At 45.4% G+C, this 16,778-nt stretch overlaps 1 protein-coding gene across 3 annotated transcripts in view; it reads left to right on the top strand.

The window, feature by feature from the left end:
• Positions 1–16,778, top strand: part of FANCI (FA complementation group I) — a 40,931-nt gene that overhangs the window by 23,328 nt on the left and 825 nt on the right. For all 3 annotated transcript variants that reach the window (XM_050968833.1, XM_050968835.1, XM_050968834.1), the window contains exons 19-37: positions 623–691; positions 1,830–1,931; positions 2,996–3,181; positions 3,279–3,400; positions 3,849–4,013; positions 4,797–4,976; positions 6,439–6,605; positions 7,036–7,115; positions 7,679–7,795; positions 8,922–8,973; positions 9,810–9,937; positions 10,093–10,161; positions 10,312–10,402; positions 10,994–11,178; positions 12,626–12,682; positions 12,764–12,823; positions 13,620–13,703; positions 15,233–15,328; positions 16,059–16,184. In XM_050968833.1, coding sequence (XP_050824790.1) covers positions 623–691; positions 1,830–1,931; positions 2,996–3,181; positions 3,279–3,400; positions 3,849–4,013; positions 4,797–4,976; positions 6,439–6,605; positions 7,036–7,115; positions 7,679–7,795; positions 8,922–8,973; positions 9,810–9,937; positions 10,093–10,161; positions 10,312–10,402; positions 10,994–11,178; positions 12,626–12,682; positions 12,764–12,823; positions 13,620–13,703; positions 15,233–15,328; positions 16,059–16,184 — 2,136 coding nt within the window. The remainder of the gene's footprint in view (positions 1–622; positions 692–1,829; positions 1,932–2,995; positions 3,182–3,278; positions 3,401–3,848; positions 4,014–4,796; positions 4,977–6,438; positions 6,606–7,035; positions 7,116–7,678; positions 7,796–8,921; positions 8,974–9,809; positions 9,938–10,092; positions 10,162–10,311; positions 10,403–10,993; positions 11,179–12,625; positions 12,683–12,763; positions 12,824–13,619; positions 13,704–15,232; positions 15,329–16,058; positions 16,185–16,778) is intronic.

Here is a 16,778-nt window from a genome sequence, read left to right as displayed (position 1 = left end):
AGCAAAGGGCCAGTGCACCTAAATGCCTGACCCTCTGTCTCCTAGCAACTGATGGCCAGGGCCCCTCCTCTGCAAAGGTGCCAGCTGAAGGTGTTAGAGACAAAGGGATCAGGTGACCTCCTGGCCCAGGAAAGGAGCTGAGCAGAAAGGAGGGGCTGGAAGGGGTGGTTAGTCTGGAGCTGGCTGAGGGCAGAGGTGGGGGTCTGGCTCACTGACCCCCAGAATGGACCCGGCCGAGGGGTCCAGTTCTCTGTACCTACAAGCTCTGTTTTAGACCCTGTTCCTGTCATCGAATAAACCTCTGTTTTACTGGCTGGCTAAGAGTCATGTGTGACTGCGAAGTGGGGGTGCAGGACCCGGTGGCTTCCCCAGAACCCCACTGAGGCGGGCTCGCTGTGGGAAGCGCACGGAGGGGCAGAGGATGCTGAATGCTCCAAGGAGAGACCCAGGAGGTGAAGACGTGTGAGCTTCTTGCCCTGAACAAGTCTGCTCCAAGGGAGAGGAGGCTCCCCAAAGTCCTGACTGGCTTGGTGGGGAGCAGTTCCAGAGCATCGCCCGGTGACTCCGTGACACCTCCTCATAGTAATCTTGGCTAATTTGTGTCTCTCTTCCCTACCTTCAGGGTTTTTATGATGTCCTCCGCAGGAACTCTCAGCTGAGTAACTCCATAATGGAAACACTGCTGTCTCAGGTAAAGTACATTCATGGAGCAATAGAAAGATGGCAGGGGAGGAAATCTAGGCTCCAGGAATTCCAAGACTGTACACAGCAAAATGACTGTCCACCGACACCTGCTTACATAATAGTCATTGCTATCCTACCTTGGAGGGAGGGCTCTCCATAGGATTAACTCTTCTTAACTCTGTCACACGTGTCACTGTCGCATCTTCCCCACCAATTGACCAGGCAGTGCTTTCTCTGAGACGTGTGTACACGTCTTCCCTTTCATGATCTGGAGAGCTCACGGCTGACTATTTCCAGCACTCCCAGCCCTGCCAGTACACAGATTGAGACTAGACCAAGAATTGAAGCTGAGCAGTTGCAAGGCAGTAGGGGCCTGTCAATGGGAGCCTGATGCTACAGACTTTTTTCTCTTACGCTGGTGTATGGCCTCCCAGGGGCACAACTCTGTCCCTCTGTTCTGTGACGTTAGCACTGCTCCTAGTTTGCCTGTTCCCTTGTGGCATGCTAAACAATCTAAAATTATTAGGCTGGATTTTCAGCTATGGCCTCTCATTTTTCAGGATCAGTATCTCACTTGTAATGAATTGTGGACACTACTGTTAGCACTTAAACAACTAACAACCTCTCTGCACCACACTAGTTAGGTAGCTAGATGTGTGATTGACTGTGCCTGTAGTTCATTGTAGGTGCAGAATTACAGGAGCAATTATTTACATCCACTGATGCAGGCGTGGGTGATGTTGCAAACCTCTCTAGTCATTATCTGTCAGCTTTGAAGAGGTAAAATGCTAGTGTTGTTGGCTGTAGGTAACCAAGGGAACAGTGAGTGCCCTTTAAACATAGCTGCAACAAGATTACATAAATCAACCCCATTTGTGGTCTTTGCTCTCAGAGGATTAAAGTTCAGTCCTAGTTCAGGGATGTATGAGCTGCCGAGGAGGGGGCCTCTAATGAATGGTATGACAGGTGCATGTTCTCTTGATTGCTCAATTACTTACATGGTCCCCATTCCCAGGTAACTGAATCCCTCACAGTTCTTAATGTGAGGTATAGACATACTTGTCCTTAATTTTACAGATGGGGAACTGAGAGATATAGAGACTAAGTGACCAGGTATTTTTTTTATTCCTTGTCTTTTGTGGCAGATAAAGCGATACTATGAGCCAGAACCAGACCTGCTTCCCCCACTGAAACTTGAGGGATGTATTGTGGCTCAGGGAGACCAAATATTTCTGCAGGAACCACTGGTAAGAGAGAGATACAGAGTATTCCACTCTTTAAAGCTCACTCATTCCATTGGCTTTTAGGTTTGCAGTTGACTGACTCAGGTCACTCCCTCTTTCTCATTAAGCTCAGCCCCTGCAGGCTTGGAGAGTTGGAGACCAGGACTGGAAACTGAATCCAGGTCTGCAGTGAACTTGGGCAGGTGACTTCACTTCTGCCTCAGCTTTCCCACCAGTAAAATGGGGATAATATCCATGATGTTATGGTGCTTATTTCAATAATGTTTCTAAAGTGCTTTGATAGCCCTGGATGGAAGGAGCCATAGAAATAATGTGGTTCTGCAGCTGTTATCCTCTACTGAGCCAGTCCCATTCTTATTTCCTGCAGCTTAGCACCAAGTAGTACAGAAGTACAGGAAAGAAGTCTATCTCTTCTCTTCTGATCTCGCTTCCTCAGCATGCATTTCCTTCAGTCGTTCCTTCCTAATCTGAGGACAGATTGGAGATCTCCAAAAATTCACAGGGTTTCAAAGAGGCCAAATTCAAATCCAGCCCTTAGCTTTTTTTCCTGAAGAATCTTCTTTTCCGTGCTGAGGGAGGTGTGACTGAGAAGAGACCAGAAGCCTCAGAAATGGTGAAGAAACCCTTTTGAAATCTATTGTTTACACTCTCATCTAATATCCCTTTAAATAATTCAGATATAGGTTGAACAGCAAGCTAAGTGACAGTGGGGCAGCTATGATGTAGGATGGCAGGTAATGAGGTAGGTGAGCTGAGAACTTGCACTGAGGTATCCTCTGTTGGAATTCAGAGTATATTGCATTGTTAGAAGTTCAGAGATGGGGTTACGGGACCACAGCACTTTGAGCGTCTGTTTTAAAGTCAGATCCCCATAAGTTATGAACTTCTGGATCATGTTGTTGTGGCTTTTCTGACTCTGGCTATAGTGGTCCAGCCTGTTGCTGTGGAGAATCCTGTTCCGTTGCACCAGTCTCCCTTTCTCCAGCTAGAAGGTTTGAAATGATCTCACTGGCTAAGCCCTTGTTAGCACAGTGAATTATAATGTCCTGTGTGATTGCTTTCTTCAGGCCCATCTGCTCAGCTGTATCCAGCACTGCCTAGCCTGGTACAAGAGCACCATGCAGCTGCGCCACGAAGCTGAGGAAGAAGAGGATGAGGATGATGACTATGTGGGATTCCAACAAGACCTTGAAGAGATGCTGGAATCTATCACACGGCGAATGATCAAGAGTGAACTGGAGGACTTTGAACTGGTAACTCGGGTTTTCTCAGCAAGTCCAGGTAGCAGGGAGATTCTTGATTCTTGTGGGGTTTTAGAAGGGTTTTTCACTTGTTAATTTTGTCTCTTAGGATAAATCAGCAGACTTTTCTCTGTCTTCTGGTGTTGGCGTGAAGAACAATATCTATGCCATCTTGGTAATGGGAGTTTGCGAGGTCCTGATTGAGTACAACTTTAACATAGGGAATTTCAGGTAAGGTGTCAAGTCCTATCCTTTAGAACACTCACCCACTGGTGGAGTTAAGAGGAATTTCTTAGCGCTTGAATGTGTCTGGGACAGTGTCTTCAGTGTACCTTGCAAGTACAGCACAGTGCTACCAACTATAACAGGAGAACAGTGAATAACTTGTCATAGCTCATTCCCTGCATATCATGGTGTAAATCTGCACCTAACCTTAGGGAGAGTCTTTTGTTTTGAACATCACTATACTTGTCATTATCACAGTTCGCTAGGATTTTGAAACAAGGGAAGTGGCCAAGCCAGTATGGACTGGGTGGGACCTGAGCTGTGTATTGGACGGACAGGGAGCTTGATATGAAAGTATCTTCTCTAACTGGATTAATAAAAGTTCACATGAAGAAATTGTAGCATTTTGATCTCTGTTATCAGTGTTTTTTACCACCTTCTTTTGATGTTGCAGCAAGAACAAGTCTGAGGATGTTCTAGGCCTGTTTAAGTGTTACAGCAAACTCTCCGAGATCCTGAAGGAAAAAGCTGGGAAGAACAAGTCATCCTTGGCCAATAAAACCGCCCGAAGCTTCCTTTCCATGAGCTTTGTATCCACTCTGCTCACAGCTTTGTTCAGGTGAAACTGTCACAGCCTGTTTATCTCTGACTCTTATATATTACCTTAAATTCACTTCTGTGGTGGCTGCCTACCTTTCTGAGCAGTATGCACTGCACACTCAAAAGGGGTGCAGCATGTCACTTCTGCACAAAGTACACTTGGAGCACTCTCCAGACCAGCCTGGTGTAGGCAGGAGCTGTGCAGATTGGCCCCATGCCGCCTCATGACCCTCAGTCCTGATCTGCAGTTCCTCCTGCTGCTCCTGTCCTGGGCCAAACTTCAACTGTATCAGTGCCCCTTTATGCTGAGCTGTGTGGCATCTGATGTTCCAGTCCTAGGCCATCCCCGACCCTCAGAATACCAGTGACCCTCAGTCCTGACATGCATCACCCCATTATGTTCTTGTCCTCTTCAACCTCACTCAAATCCCCAGTTGGGTGCAAGTGGCAGTCTGTTCAGCAGAGGCCGTTAAAATTCTGTTTTTTGGGTATTTGCTCCAAGTGGCTTAAATGAAGAACTGGACTATGTTGCTTCCTCCCTGGAGAGGATTTTGCTGTTGGGCTAGAGACTCAATTTATTTCTTTTAAATGAAAGTTAAGATTCTGAAGCACCTTTATGTGGCAAATTAAAAAGAACAGTTATGTAGATACATAGTTACATTCCACACAGGGCCCTGTGTGACCCACCAAAGGTGCACTGTGCTGTGCCAAGATGAAATGCTTATAGGCTAGCCCTTTGCATTACTTTAAGGTGTGTTCCTAGACTCAGCGGTGTTTTTAAAATGTTCATATGGCTCTTCAGGGATAGTGCCCAAAGCCATGAGGAGAGCTTGGCTGTTCTGCGCTCTAGCAGTGAATTCATGTGTTACGCTATCAATGTAGCACTGCAGAAGGTGCAACAGCTGGAGGAGACAGGTCAAACAGATGGACCTGATGGACAGAACCCAGAGAAGATGTTCCAAACCCTCTGCAAAATTACTCGGTGAGTTGCTGTGCAGCTTGGAGACTTGAATGCTGGACTGCAAATATGTTTTTTTTTTTTTTTCTTTTAAGCACCTGAAACTCTCATGTAAAAGTCTGAAAGAGCAATAGTCAGTGGCAATTGTTTTGAAATTCTAATTAGCACCAAATTATAACACAATTGCCTCCTATGTTCCTGAGACATCTGAGCAGCAGACACTTTGATTTCTCCACCAAAGTAAGTGATTAACTAAGTAGCATAATGAGAGATATGGAAGAGCCATTCTCTGTAAAACCTTGCTTGCAAGTCCCTTTCTGGTAGTTAGTTTATTACTCACAGTAAGAAACTAGAATGGCTACAGACCAGACTTCTCAGGCCTTTGGGAGGCAATTTAGTTTGAACCCAGCTCCAGTTACAGTTTGAAATAGTTTCATGTGAAAGAGGAGTTTACTTTTAGCCAAACATTGGCTGTTTCCCTTTGAGTTTAAAGCCTTAGTCCTGTATCTTCCTCGTTCCTCTGATGGTAGAAAGTAGATAACCATCTGGTACCACTCTGATTAGAAGTCACTTTTGTGTAATATAAATTTACATGCTACACAAGCATCAAGAAAGAAAGAAACACATTTTGTTCTAAAGAACCTATAGTCTGTCTGATCCTGCAAACTTCTCCTTGTGCGAATAATCCTTACCCATGTCAATAGTTGTACTGAAGCCAATGGAATTACACGTTAGCTAGAACTACCCATCTGAATAAAGGGGTTTTCATGATCGGGCTGTAAGTTAAACCAGAGAAGGGTCGTCACAGCGGGTAAAGGATTGTGTGGAGAGAGAGATGGCTAGAAGTAGTGGGCTTGAAGAAGGGGACAGAAGATTCTTGGTGATTGAGAACAGGGAGATTGTTGCATTACAGGTTCCCCTCAGACCAAATACTTCTCATTCTTCAAGACATCTCTATTTAGTTTCTCTTTTCTGTACATTCACAATCTTATTTATATAGAGCCCAATACAGATATCTGGCCCATCAAAAACACAGACTGTAGAGAGGCAAAATCCTTGTGGTAAGTTGCGTAAGTCTAATTGACAAATATGACACCAGTGATAAAGGTTCAGACATGGGGCAGGGGCACACTGAGCCAGTCAGGGATGGAAAGCCATGTGAAAGGGAGTGAACTTTTAAAGAGGGATTTGAAGTAGGAGCAGGAGGTCAGTAGGCACGTGGGGAGAAGGAAGAATAAAATGATCAAATGGATCAAACAGGAAGAATGCATAGAAAACAGTGGCTGTGAAGCTTGTACCAAAACATTCTGCCTTTAAAATGAATCTTTTCCCCACCCCTACTTGTGGGGACAAGATCTTCCAGTTCAATTGTACTGAAAGAAGATCCAGCCTGTGGATTCCAGAGCTGACTCTATTCCAGTTCTTGTGCTGTGCAACCAGCTGTGCTAGAACAGGTGAAAACTAACTCCTCACCCACCCCTTACAGGGTCTTGTTATGGAGATACACTTCAATCCCAACTGCAGTTGAAGAGTCGTCTGGGAAGAAGAAGGGCAAGAGCATCTCACTGCTGTGCTTGGAGGGCTTGCTGAAGATATTTAACACAGTGCAACAGCTCTACAAGCCCAAGATCCCCCAGTTTCTACGGGCTTTGGGTAGGCACTTTGGCTGTTCAGTCCTGGACTCTCACTAATGGGGCTAGATGTGCTGTGGGGGCTTTGCACTGGACCCCTAAATAAGGAGAGAGTTGACCCCATGTCATTCAGAAGTGATGCTGGTCACTGAGCTCCAGCTGGCTTTTCTTGCCTCAGGCCAGTCCCAGAGATGTGAGGGCTCAATAGAAGCAAGCAAATAGTCTCTATTGGCAGAGCATGATTGGAGGTCTGGCATGGTACCTTCCTGTTTGAAATCCTGTCTTGAACCATCCTTTTTGCCCTCCACAATTCTCCAGTATGTTTTCCTCAGACTTCTTGTGGCCTTTACCACCACTGCAAAGGAGAATGTGTGTGCATGCTTGTGTATGTGTCTGTACTAAATCCTGGATGCTGGCCTCTGCACTTAACTCGTCATCTCTCTCTCTCTCAGATATTGCTAATGATGATGCGGAGGAAGAGGAAGATATTAACGTCACCGAGAAAGCTGCCTTCCAGATCCGACAGTTTCAGGTAAGCAGCAGAAATGTCACTCTGGATAGCGAGTGGTCTCAAAGCACGAGCTAACTTGAGGGCACCTTTGGATGTTTTGCCTAGGCTATTAGCCTGCTACCAACTGAAAAGAAAATGTCATGTGACTGACCCACTGAGTGATTCACTGGCACCTTCAGAAGGGTCTCACACCTGTTGGGAAGCTCAGTAAGACTTAGTGCATATTGGGACTGAGCGGGATGTGTATAAGGAGCTGCATCCCTCCGTTAATGTGGTCTGTACAGTGCATAAGAAAGCAACTGTAGGGACCAAAGGTACAATCCACACCTCAGTGAATATTGTAAGACCCTCACTAAAGTAGAAACTAGCTGTGATTTAACAGCTTGTAACAAAATCAAATGCTCACAGATATGTTCTAAAAGCATCTTGTTTATCTCTATAAGAAATTCTGCTTTCCTTCAGTGTTGGTGCTGCTGCTGATTTCTTTACATGCTCCAGTCTCAGAGGCTTTTGGTTACTTACCTCCTAAAATGGCCCAGGCATGTGTATATATACTGGATTCTGTCCTTCCTTCCCATGATCAGAGGTCTCTAGTGAACCAGCTCAGCAGTGCTGGCGATGACTTCAACAGCAAGGAAGCCCTATCACTTGTGACTGTTATCTCCACTTTGTCCAAGCTACTGGAGCCCTCCTCTCCACAGGTACTTAGCAGAGCTAGTGATTGGTGAGAATGTGTGTGTGGTGCTGGTGCTAGTGGGGGCTGAAAGCCCATGATACACGGGGAGAAGGTAGTCAGCTTGGTTTGATTGCAGACCCCCAGATAGTGATAGGAAGATTTCGAAATATTCATTCCCCTCTGTGCTTGCAAGTAGACCAAACGCTGCCAGGATAACTGGCAGGCAAACATTAGCCTACAACACTGAATGCCTTCAGGAATGACACATTTTAGGAAGGCCAGATTCATGAGGGAGCAGTAGCACTGGCTGGAGCCCTGCATAATCTAGGCAGATGCTGTACATGCTTCCCTGCAATACCTCTACTAATTATCCTTTGTTATTTGTATTGTGGTACCACCTAGAGCCCCCACCCATATTGTGCTGGGTGCTCTCCAGTTGTGACAGAGAGACAGCCCCTCCATCCTGATCTCCATCCTCCTGCTATGGCAGTCCAGACCCCCTTCACAGCTCTGCCAGTGCACCTTAATCCTGACCTGCAGCAATCCCTGCCATTCTGCAGAAGTCCTGTCCCCGCCCCACACACACCTCAAGCCTGGACTACAGTATCCCTGCTACCTGGCCTCCTGACTAGTAGCTTCTAATCATGCCAAAGTGTGGTGTTTCTTCTATATGGGAACAGATCCACGGGGGCCCCTCTAGCCCTAGCTCTTCAAGGAAGAATGGTTGAGTGCTTAGCCCCTCTAATACATACATACAACATTTAAAGGGCTAGAATAAGGGAGACCAAATTTTACCCAGCCAACGGCCATATTGAAAATTTGCCAGGAACATGAAGGCCTCGCTTACTTTGGATTAAATGGAGTAGACTGTAGTTATTCTTCTCTTCAGTAAGAGGCTGTGTCCAGAGGACACTACAGACTCTCATGTGCAATGCATCATCTTGAAACGAGCATCTACCACTCTTCACTAGGTGTAGAACTCCACAGACCCTGTCTGGACATCTGTCTGCTAGAGGTGCTTCTGTTGGTTTCCATGGATGGTTGGTTACCATTATGCTGAGAATATTTCTTGAATTCAGACCGATTTTTTTTTTCAGTTTAGCATTGTTTTTGTTACTGCATTCATGTAAAACCCCTGTTCCCTTGTGTAGTTCATACAGTTGTTCTCCTGGACAGTCAAGATTTGCAAGGAAAACAGTCTGGGTGAGTAGGATTTGTGGAGTAAATTCAGACTTGAGGTGGTAATGTCAATGGAGTTGCACCTGCTCACAATAGATCTGAATTTGGGCCTTTGATACTGTGCTCCTGAGTTGTTCTTCTGTTCATCCCTTTTGATGGGTTCAAGCTCAAAGTCTTGTTTTTATTGACAAATGCAATGGATTTGCAGAAAATAGTCTGGGATGTGCTAGGGTCACTTTAGAGTTGTCTTTGGTGGCTCTAGCAGGCTGAATTTTGGGTGTGAGTCTTTAATTTCACCTCCCTCCCCTCCTCCAGTAAGCGAATCAGGATTGTATTTTGTTCTGTAAAGATAGCCACGCTTTTTGGACTTGGTGTCCTCGCTTATGGTCGCTCAGCTGCTTGCTGATGACTAGAATTTCCAACATCTCCCCTTTTACCTTGCAGTGCAGTAGCATTTGCCTCCTAGTCACCATTCCCCTATGAGCTGAAGGGTCCAATCTACCTCATTCCCCCTTGAAGTATATATTATTTGAAATATCTCATGTCTCTAACTTCCCGATCTGATTAATCATAAGCTAAGGGGAATGGAGGGCAGGGATGTAGGGTCAGAGCTAAGGCTGTTTGTGGAACCTTAACTACAAATTGCCTGACTTCCAAGCGCCTCTTTTGTAACTACAGTGTTTTAACAAGGGTTTAATGCAGTGTGTCTCCGTACAGCCTAAGCTGTCTGTCTCTCTCCTGAAAATGTAGGCTATAGTAACATGCATGCTTGATCTCATCCTAGCAGGATGTCTGACGGTCCTTGAAAAGCCATTGGAGCGTCATGCCTGGTAACTGTCAGTTCCTCTCCTTTCTTGCAGAGGATGCTCCTTGCTGTAAGGGTTTGCTGATACTGCTCTTCAATCTCCACGTTCTCTACAAGAGCCCTGTTGGCCTGCTGCGTGAGCTTGCCCAGGATATCCATGCTCACCTTGGAGACATAGATCAGGTGCGGCCCAGAACCCCAGCTCTCAGTGTAAGCTTAGCATCTCCTGGTGCTGCCAAGGTGGAGTGTGTCTGAGCAGCATCCCTGGAAGCCCAAAATTCATGCAGCATGTGACTGAATCCAAAGATTTGATTATCAGAGTCTCTCTTTCCCCACAGGATATGGAAGTGGAGAATCAATCACATTTTGCTATTGTGAACACCAAGACAGCAGCCCCTACTGCCTGTGTGAGTTGGAACAGTATATGTAAGACCCAGTCTCTCTGCTACTACTGTGCTGCTGGTGCCAAGACTCACCTTGGTACGTGTGGGCTGCAGAACTTCTAATGTGCTAAACTATGTTCCAAAAATCTCTTTTGCTTTCTCTTTTTTCCTTAGCTGCTGGTCCTGGCTCAAGCAGACAAGGTCCTTGAAGAGGTAGACTGGTTGATCAAGAAGCTTAAGAGCCACTTTGTATTGGAGATATCAGGTAATGAAATGGTCCTCTGCTTTGCAATGGCCTTAGAGCTCCACAAAAGAAAGATGGAGATAGGTAGCAAGGAAACACTTCACTATTTTGAACAACCAACTTACTAAGACTGCTTCTCAACATAGATGGTGAAGGCGCCTCCATGGTGCTGGTCCCAGGAAGGAAATGTAAGAGTTGTCAACCCTTACACTGATTCATCCTACACACATACACTCTCTCTCCCTGCCCTCCTCTCACATGAAGATGGACATTTGTATTTCACTATCTTTAGTATTGTGTTGATTGCTGGGAACTGGGTTTTGGGATGAATATATGCAGGCTGCATGTGACTTCAGGAGAAAGCTGCATGTCTAGTTGTGGTGGGGAGGAGCAGGGAGGGTCACTGGACTGAACCTATATGTCCAATGGCAGGACACAAGGGGCTGCTGCTAGCTCACTGACCAGAGCGGATTACATCTTAGTTCTGAGAAGGGCAGAAGTTGGGGCTTTTTCAGCGTCACTTTTAGCAAAATGTACGCTGATATTTACTTACACACTGACGCTTTGGGGAAAGTAATGTGCTCTGAATGGATTTATCTCTTCTCTTTTTAGAAGACTCCTCTCAGGCATCAAGCCATATCCAGTCTCTGGAGAAGGCTATAATCCTGCAGCTGGGGACACTGCTGACGGCTTACCATGAGCTGGTGCAAACAGCTCTTCCTGCAGGGAGCTGTGTGGACACTCTGCTGAGAAGCCTTAGCAAGACTTACACCATTCTCACCTCCCTCATCAAACATGTGAGTGCTCTTGTGCTGAACTGGCAGGATGGGATTTAAACATTTCTGCTCATTCCCTACAACAAGCTAACAGTGGCAGCAGCTCATCTGCGGCTTGGGACTGTCAACATGATGTAGTCATGCCAATCCTCACCCTCCTCCAGTGGCAGCATGCACATGAGTTTCCTGGCCTCTAGGTGGTGGTGGCAGCTAGCAAACATGAAGGGTGCCTCTCTCCTGCTTAGCAGGTAAGGGCAGAGCTATGCTGCCCTTGGCTGGGAGTGGCTCTTGCATGCTTTGTAATCTTGCAGGCACCTCACTGGAGAACCATGTGTCATTTACACTATGCAACTTCCCCCACTCCCACATCCCATCCATGATTTGACAGCTAGGAATGTAGAAATTAGCACATAAGGACTGACCAATGGCCCATCTAGTCTGAGATGATGCTTTGGAGGAAGGCAAAGAATTCCCTATGCTCCTGGGCAGTAGTGAGGTGCATGATGCGTAGGGAATGCTTTCTCTGTCCCACTGGTGACCAGTTTATACCCTGATAGTTCCTGTAACTTCCATCCTAATTAATGTGGGCTGCACAGGTTCTTCCTATAAGCACTCATACAGTGCAGTATGGTTATTCCAAAGGCAACCTCAGAAATATCTAGCCCAGTGGTTCTCAACCAGGGGTATGTGTACACTTGGGGGTATGCAGAGGTCTTCCAGGGGGTACATCAACTCATCTAGATATTTGCCTAGTTCTACAACAAGCTACATAAAAAACATTAGTAAAGTCAGTACAAACTCAAATTTCATAGGCAGCAATTTTTCAGTAAGTGTGCTTGTGATGCTTTTGTATTTTTCTGTCTGATTTTGTAAGCAAGTAGTTTAAGTAAGGTGAAACTTGGGGGTACACAAGACAAATCAGATTCCTGAAAGGGGTCCAGTAGTCTGGAAAGGTTGAGAATCATTGATCTAGCCTGCACTGCAGTGAACATCTCCCTTGCTCACAGTCCCTCCTAACATTTGCACAGGACAGGAACTTCACTTTGCCATGTCCAAGTAAGGTGTGACTGCATCAGTGAAGAGTAACCCTTGCCCCTAAGTGGGAAAGCAATTAGCCCTCTGAGCACAGGGAGACTTCATAGAATATCAGAGTTGGAAGGGATCTCAAGAGGTCATCTAGTCCAACCCCCTGCTCAAAGCAGGACCAATCCCCAGATTTTTTGCCCCAGTTCCCTAAATGGCCCCCTCAAGGATTGAACTCACAACCCTGGGTTTAGCAGGCTAATGCTCAAACCACTGAGCTATCCCTCCCCTTCACGTTGCTTTTGTCTGAATTCCCTCTCCCATGTGCTCAGTGGGCCAAAGAATGTCAGAGTGAATTGTCTCCAGCTCTTGCCTGGAAAGACAGGTTTCAGGGGATGAATGGAGGTGTCTGAAGGAAGCTCACTGTCTTGTGTATTTCTTGCAGTATCTCCAAGTTTGCCGCAGTGGCCTGGGCACAATTTCAGGGAGGCTGGAAAAGCTGGTGAGTGTCACCTTATTATGCTGAGGGATGAGCGCACTTACTTGTGTCAGGAATAACACTGGTATCTCTGCTCCTTCATAGGTGAAGCTCTCAGGTTCCCATTTGACTCCACAGTGTTACGCCTTCATCACATATGTACAGGTAAGTGGGCTAAGTTTCCTGTGAAACACACGCCCTTTAGTGCTGAAGCATGTATCAGGAACAATGAGAAAATCAACACTGCCTGTTTCTGAACCCTCCATGGTGTGGCTTGAGGCTGTGATCATTCCAAGCTTCAGCTTTCCCTATATAAACATGGCAAGAGACGCATTCTTCTTCAGTAACAAAGGGATTAAACTTCTATGCAGACAGAGCAAGAATATTGATTTCAACTTGGGAAAGGGTGAGAAGTGGCTGGTATGCTGGTCTTTAAGCCATGTATTAGATCACTTTCTATTTATATGCATGTGTGGATACTGACGTGGCTTCTTTGGGCAAGTTTGGTATTAATATTAACAGCAAATGGAAGAGAGGCTCCAAATACAACACAGCCACACACCATATACATTAATATAATTGGCAATCTCTGCTCAAGGTGATGGCGTGGGTCAGGATTAAGGTACTTTGACAGATATGTCTATGTATGGTTGAGCAAGGGATGCTTCAGGTCAGGACCAAAGGGCATTGCCAGAGCCACGTAGGGGAGACCAGAGCTGGAATTACACGGGGAGCTGTAGCTCAGGGTTAAGCTGTGTTGGCAGAGTCGGAGGAGATGGAGGGAAGCTTGCATAAACACCTATCCCTGGCTCTGGCAGTGCTATTAGCTTCTCACTTTTATAAACCTCCAAATCCCTCAGTGAGCACTAGCTGCATAGAGAAGACATTTGTCTGCCATGACTTGGCTATGGCCTGTTCTTGCTAGCCCTGTGATGCCGTGCCCTGTGCTTTCTTCCTTCAGAACATCCACAACGAAAGCCTGAGCTTTGCAGGGGAGAAGAAAAAGAAGAGAGAGGATGAAACTGCTGCAATTGCTACAGTCATGGTGAGCTTGATTCACTCCCCGTTAGAATCTGATTGCATGCATTGGAAATAGCAGTGTTGTTGAAGCTTGTGATGTTTGGTGTTTTCTTAAAGCTCTGTTTCTGGAAGGCAGATAAATACACCACAAACTCAGCTTTCATTTAAGTAAAAACCAAGTTTATAGCCCTCTTGGCTGTGGAGAAGTTTGAAAATAGGACCCAAGTGCACCCTAAAGGCTCAAAAAACAAGGCAGACAAGAAGAACCTGGCTCTCTCTCTTGTTTTTGTTTTTTAATCTCCTGATTCTTTTTGGTGCTTGACTGATTATTTAGAACATTTGGGGTTGGCAATACTAGCACATTTCTGTTTGTGTGTTGACTGGCTCTTTGTGCTGTTGGAGTGTCTGAGAAAGATGGAGCATTTCATTTGACTAAATTAGGTCCATAATTGCAATGGAAAAGTGTGTGGGGGAACTGGAGGGTTAGTCACACTGCTTAAAGGTGCGTGACCCTTCCTAACCCTTCATATTCATCAAAAGCATTTTGCTATCTGCTATTAAGTTTACAGCTGGTCAAATTTCAGACAGTCCTGTGCCATTCAAGTGAACCAGTGCTTTGATGGTAAAAAGCAGTGAGGATAGCAAAGACAATGACTTCCTCACTGTTCCCTGAATATAAGGTGATGCTGCTAAAGACAGCAGATTTACCTGGAGCTAGATGCTGCTTCCTGGTTGGTTATTAGAAATGAAGGTAATAACAGAAAATAAAATGGATCAGAAAATAAAATGGAGCAGAAATGGAGCAGTGAGAGTGTCAGAAATGAGTGCTGCCTAATGGAAAAAAACAGCTCGGGATGGTCAGAAGAAAGAGTTCAAAGCCATTGGAGAAGTACCACGGAATATCTTCTCCAAAGGTACTCCTGATCCCATCAGTTTAAAAACCATCCTGAATTTAAGTTGGCAAGCTTTGGTATGGAGTCAATACTTGATACAAGGGTAGGGATGGTGGCAGTGGTGTAGTACTGAAGTAGTTCACGGACAGTCTGGGGTTGTCTGAACCAGAGATGGGTAGAATTGCAGTAATGATGCATAATGTTCACTGAAGGTAGGTTGAGAAGTAATGGGCATAATCTGCAATAAGGGAAATTTAGGTTAGCTATTAGGAAAAACTTTCTAATTATAAGGGTAGTTAAGATCAGAAATAAGCTTCCAAGGGAGGTGGACAAACACCGTCAGGGATGGTCTAGGTTTACTTGGTCCTGCCTCAGCCTAGGGAGCTGAAATTGATGGTATCTCGAGGTCTCTTCCATTTCCATGACTATGTCCCTTGACATGAGAAAGTGGAGTTCTGTACAATGCCTTTAAGCAATTGGCCACTGTGGTAAATAGGTTTTTAAATCTCTTCCATTTGGTTATGGAGATCCAGGCTGATGTCTGCAATCTGAGGATCATATAAACGGGAGCATTGTTACATACCTGGGCTGCTCACACTACATTAAGTTTACTATAGGAGCCTTCAGTGTTCACTTCCAACCTCGTTTTTTTGTATTACAGGCCAAGGTGCTTCGGGAGACCAAGCCAATCCCAAACCTGATTTTTGCTATAGAGCAATATGAGAAATTCCTTATCCATCTCTCCAAAAAGTCAAAGGTAATCTGCCCTCCTCTCCAGCAGTCTGTGGCTCTGTGTGGCTGAAGGACAGATGACATACATACAGCAAAGCAACATCAGTGTGAAAGGCTGTCGTACCTCTACTTGGTTTTCTAAATGAATGTTGTTACTGCGGTTATCAATGCAACTTGCCATAGAAGAAATTAAGCATCATGGTAACTTTATCACAAATCCTGGCCTGACTTTTTATTCTAAATTGATGTTACATTCAGCCAGCTGGCATCAATGCAGGCACTTGAAGCATAAGCTTTCTGATGACTTAGCCCTTTTATATTTTCTTGTTGAGTAGAAACTGAAAGGGTTAATGCCATTGTCTTGCCCATTCATCTCAAGTGGAGTGAAAGAACCATTCCTAGCCAAGGCTCTCAGCTGAGATGACATCAGGGTAATATACACATTTAGGGTTCCTGCCAACTCCCACCTCCTTAAAAAACCCGTGAGGTAGGTAGCTTTGCCCATTTGAAGGTGGTGGCAGGGGATGCTGAACACGCCCAGGATGAAAGAAAGGGAGAGTGAAAACATCAGTCTGTCACTTAGACTTTGCCCCAGTCACACATCGTTATTGGGAGGAAGGTGAGCTAGGACTTTGCTCTGGCACTAAGGGGAGGAGCGGGCAGTGGTAGAAAGCTGCATTACAACAGGTATTAATGCTGTTGCATTCTCTCCTAGCAATCAGCCTTGAAATACTCATTTTCTTTGGTTACCATAGGTGAACTTGATGCAGTACATGAAGCTGAGCACCTCCCGGGACTTCCGCATCAATGTGTCCACACTAGAGAGTGCGCTGCAGGAGAACAACACTGAAGATGCTGAGAATGAACCAGACAATGACCAGGTCAGAACTCACAAGAGCAAATGCCAGGGCTCCTGGAGGCCACTCTAAGATCCGGCTGAGGCTGGGCTTTCCTTGGGCATGTGTTAAATGACTAAAGTGAGCCTGCCCTAGTTCTATCTTTACAGGGGTACCTCTAATTTACTATCTGCCAATTTAATGAGTGAAATGGTAGAGACCTGACTCTGCCATCCCTGTGACATGACAGTGTGTTGCTTAGCTCAGCACTTTGCCCTGAGCTAGTTTTCACTTAATATGCCAGTACTGTTTAAAATAAAACCGAGACATTATATACAGTACTTTAGAAAAGCCCACATATTAATTCTGCTGTGTGTTCCCCATAACTATTGATTTTCTAGCATGGGTGGAAAAAAAATCAGGTTTGTATGGTATGACTTGTGCCTTTAAACTCTTAGTGCTTCATGGCTCTAGGATTGGCAGTGCTTATAGATTTCTCTTAACTCAGTGGCACTCATGCTGCATTTTGTAGACTACTATTGGCCTAACAGGCTTGTACCTAAGATGGGGGAGTGTGGATCAAATAACTCTTATGAAGTTCTCTGCAGAACAAAAACTTTGAGAAGCACTGCCTTATCT

This window comes from Gopherus flavomarginatus, chromosome 9, assembly GCF_025201925.1.
Source record: "Gopherus flavomarginatus isolate rGopFla2 chromosome 9, rGopFla2.mat.asm, whole genome shotgun sequence".
Classification (NCBI taxonomy): domain Eukaryota; kingdom Metazoa; phylum Chordata; order Testudines; family Testudinidae; genus Gopherus; species Gopherus flavomarginatus.
This window is presented reverse-complemented; position numbering and strand designations above follow the sequence as displayed.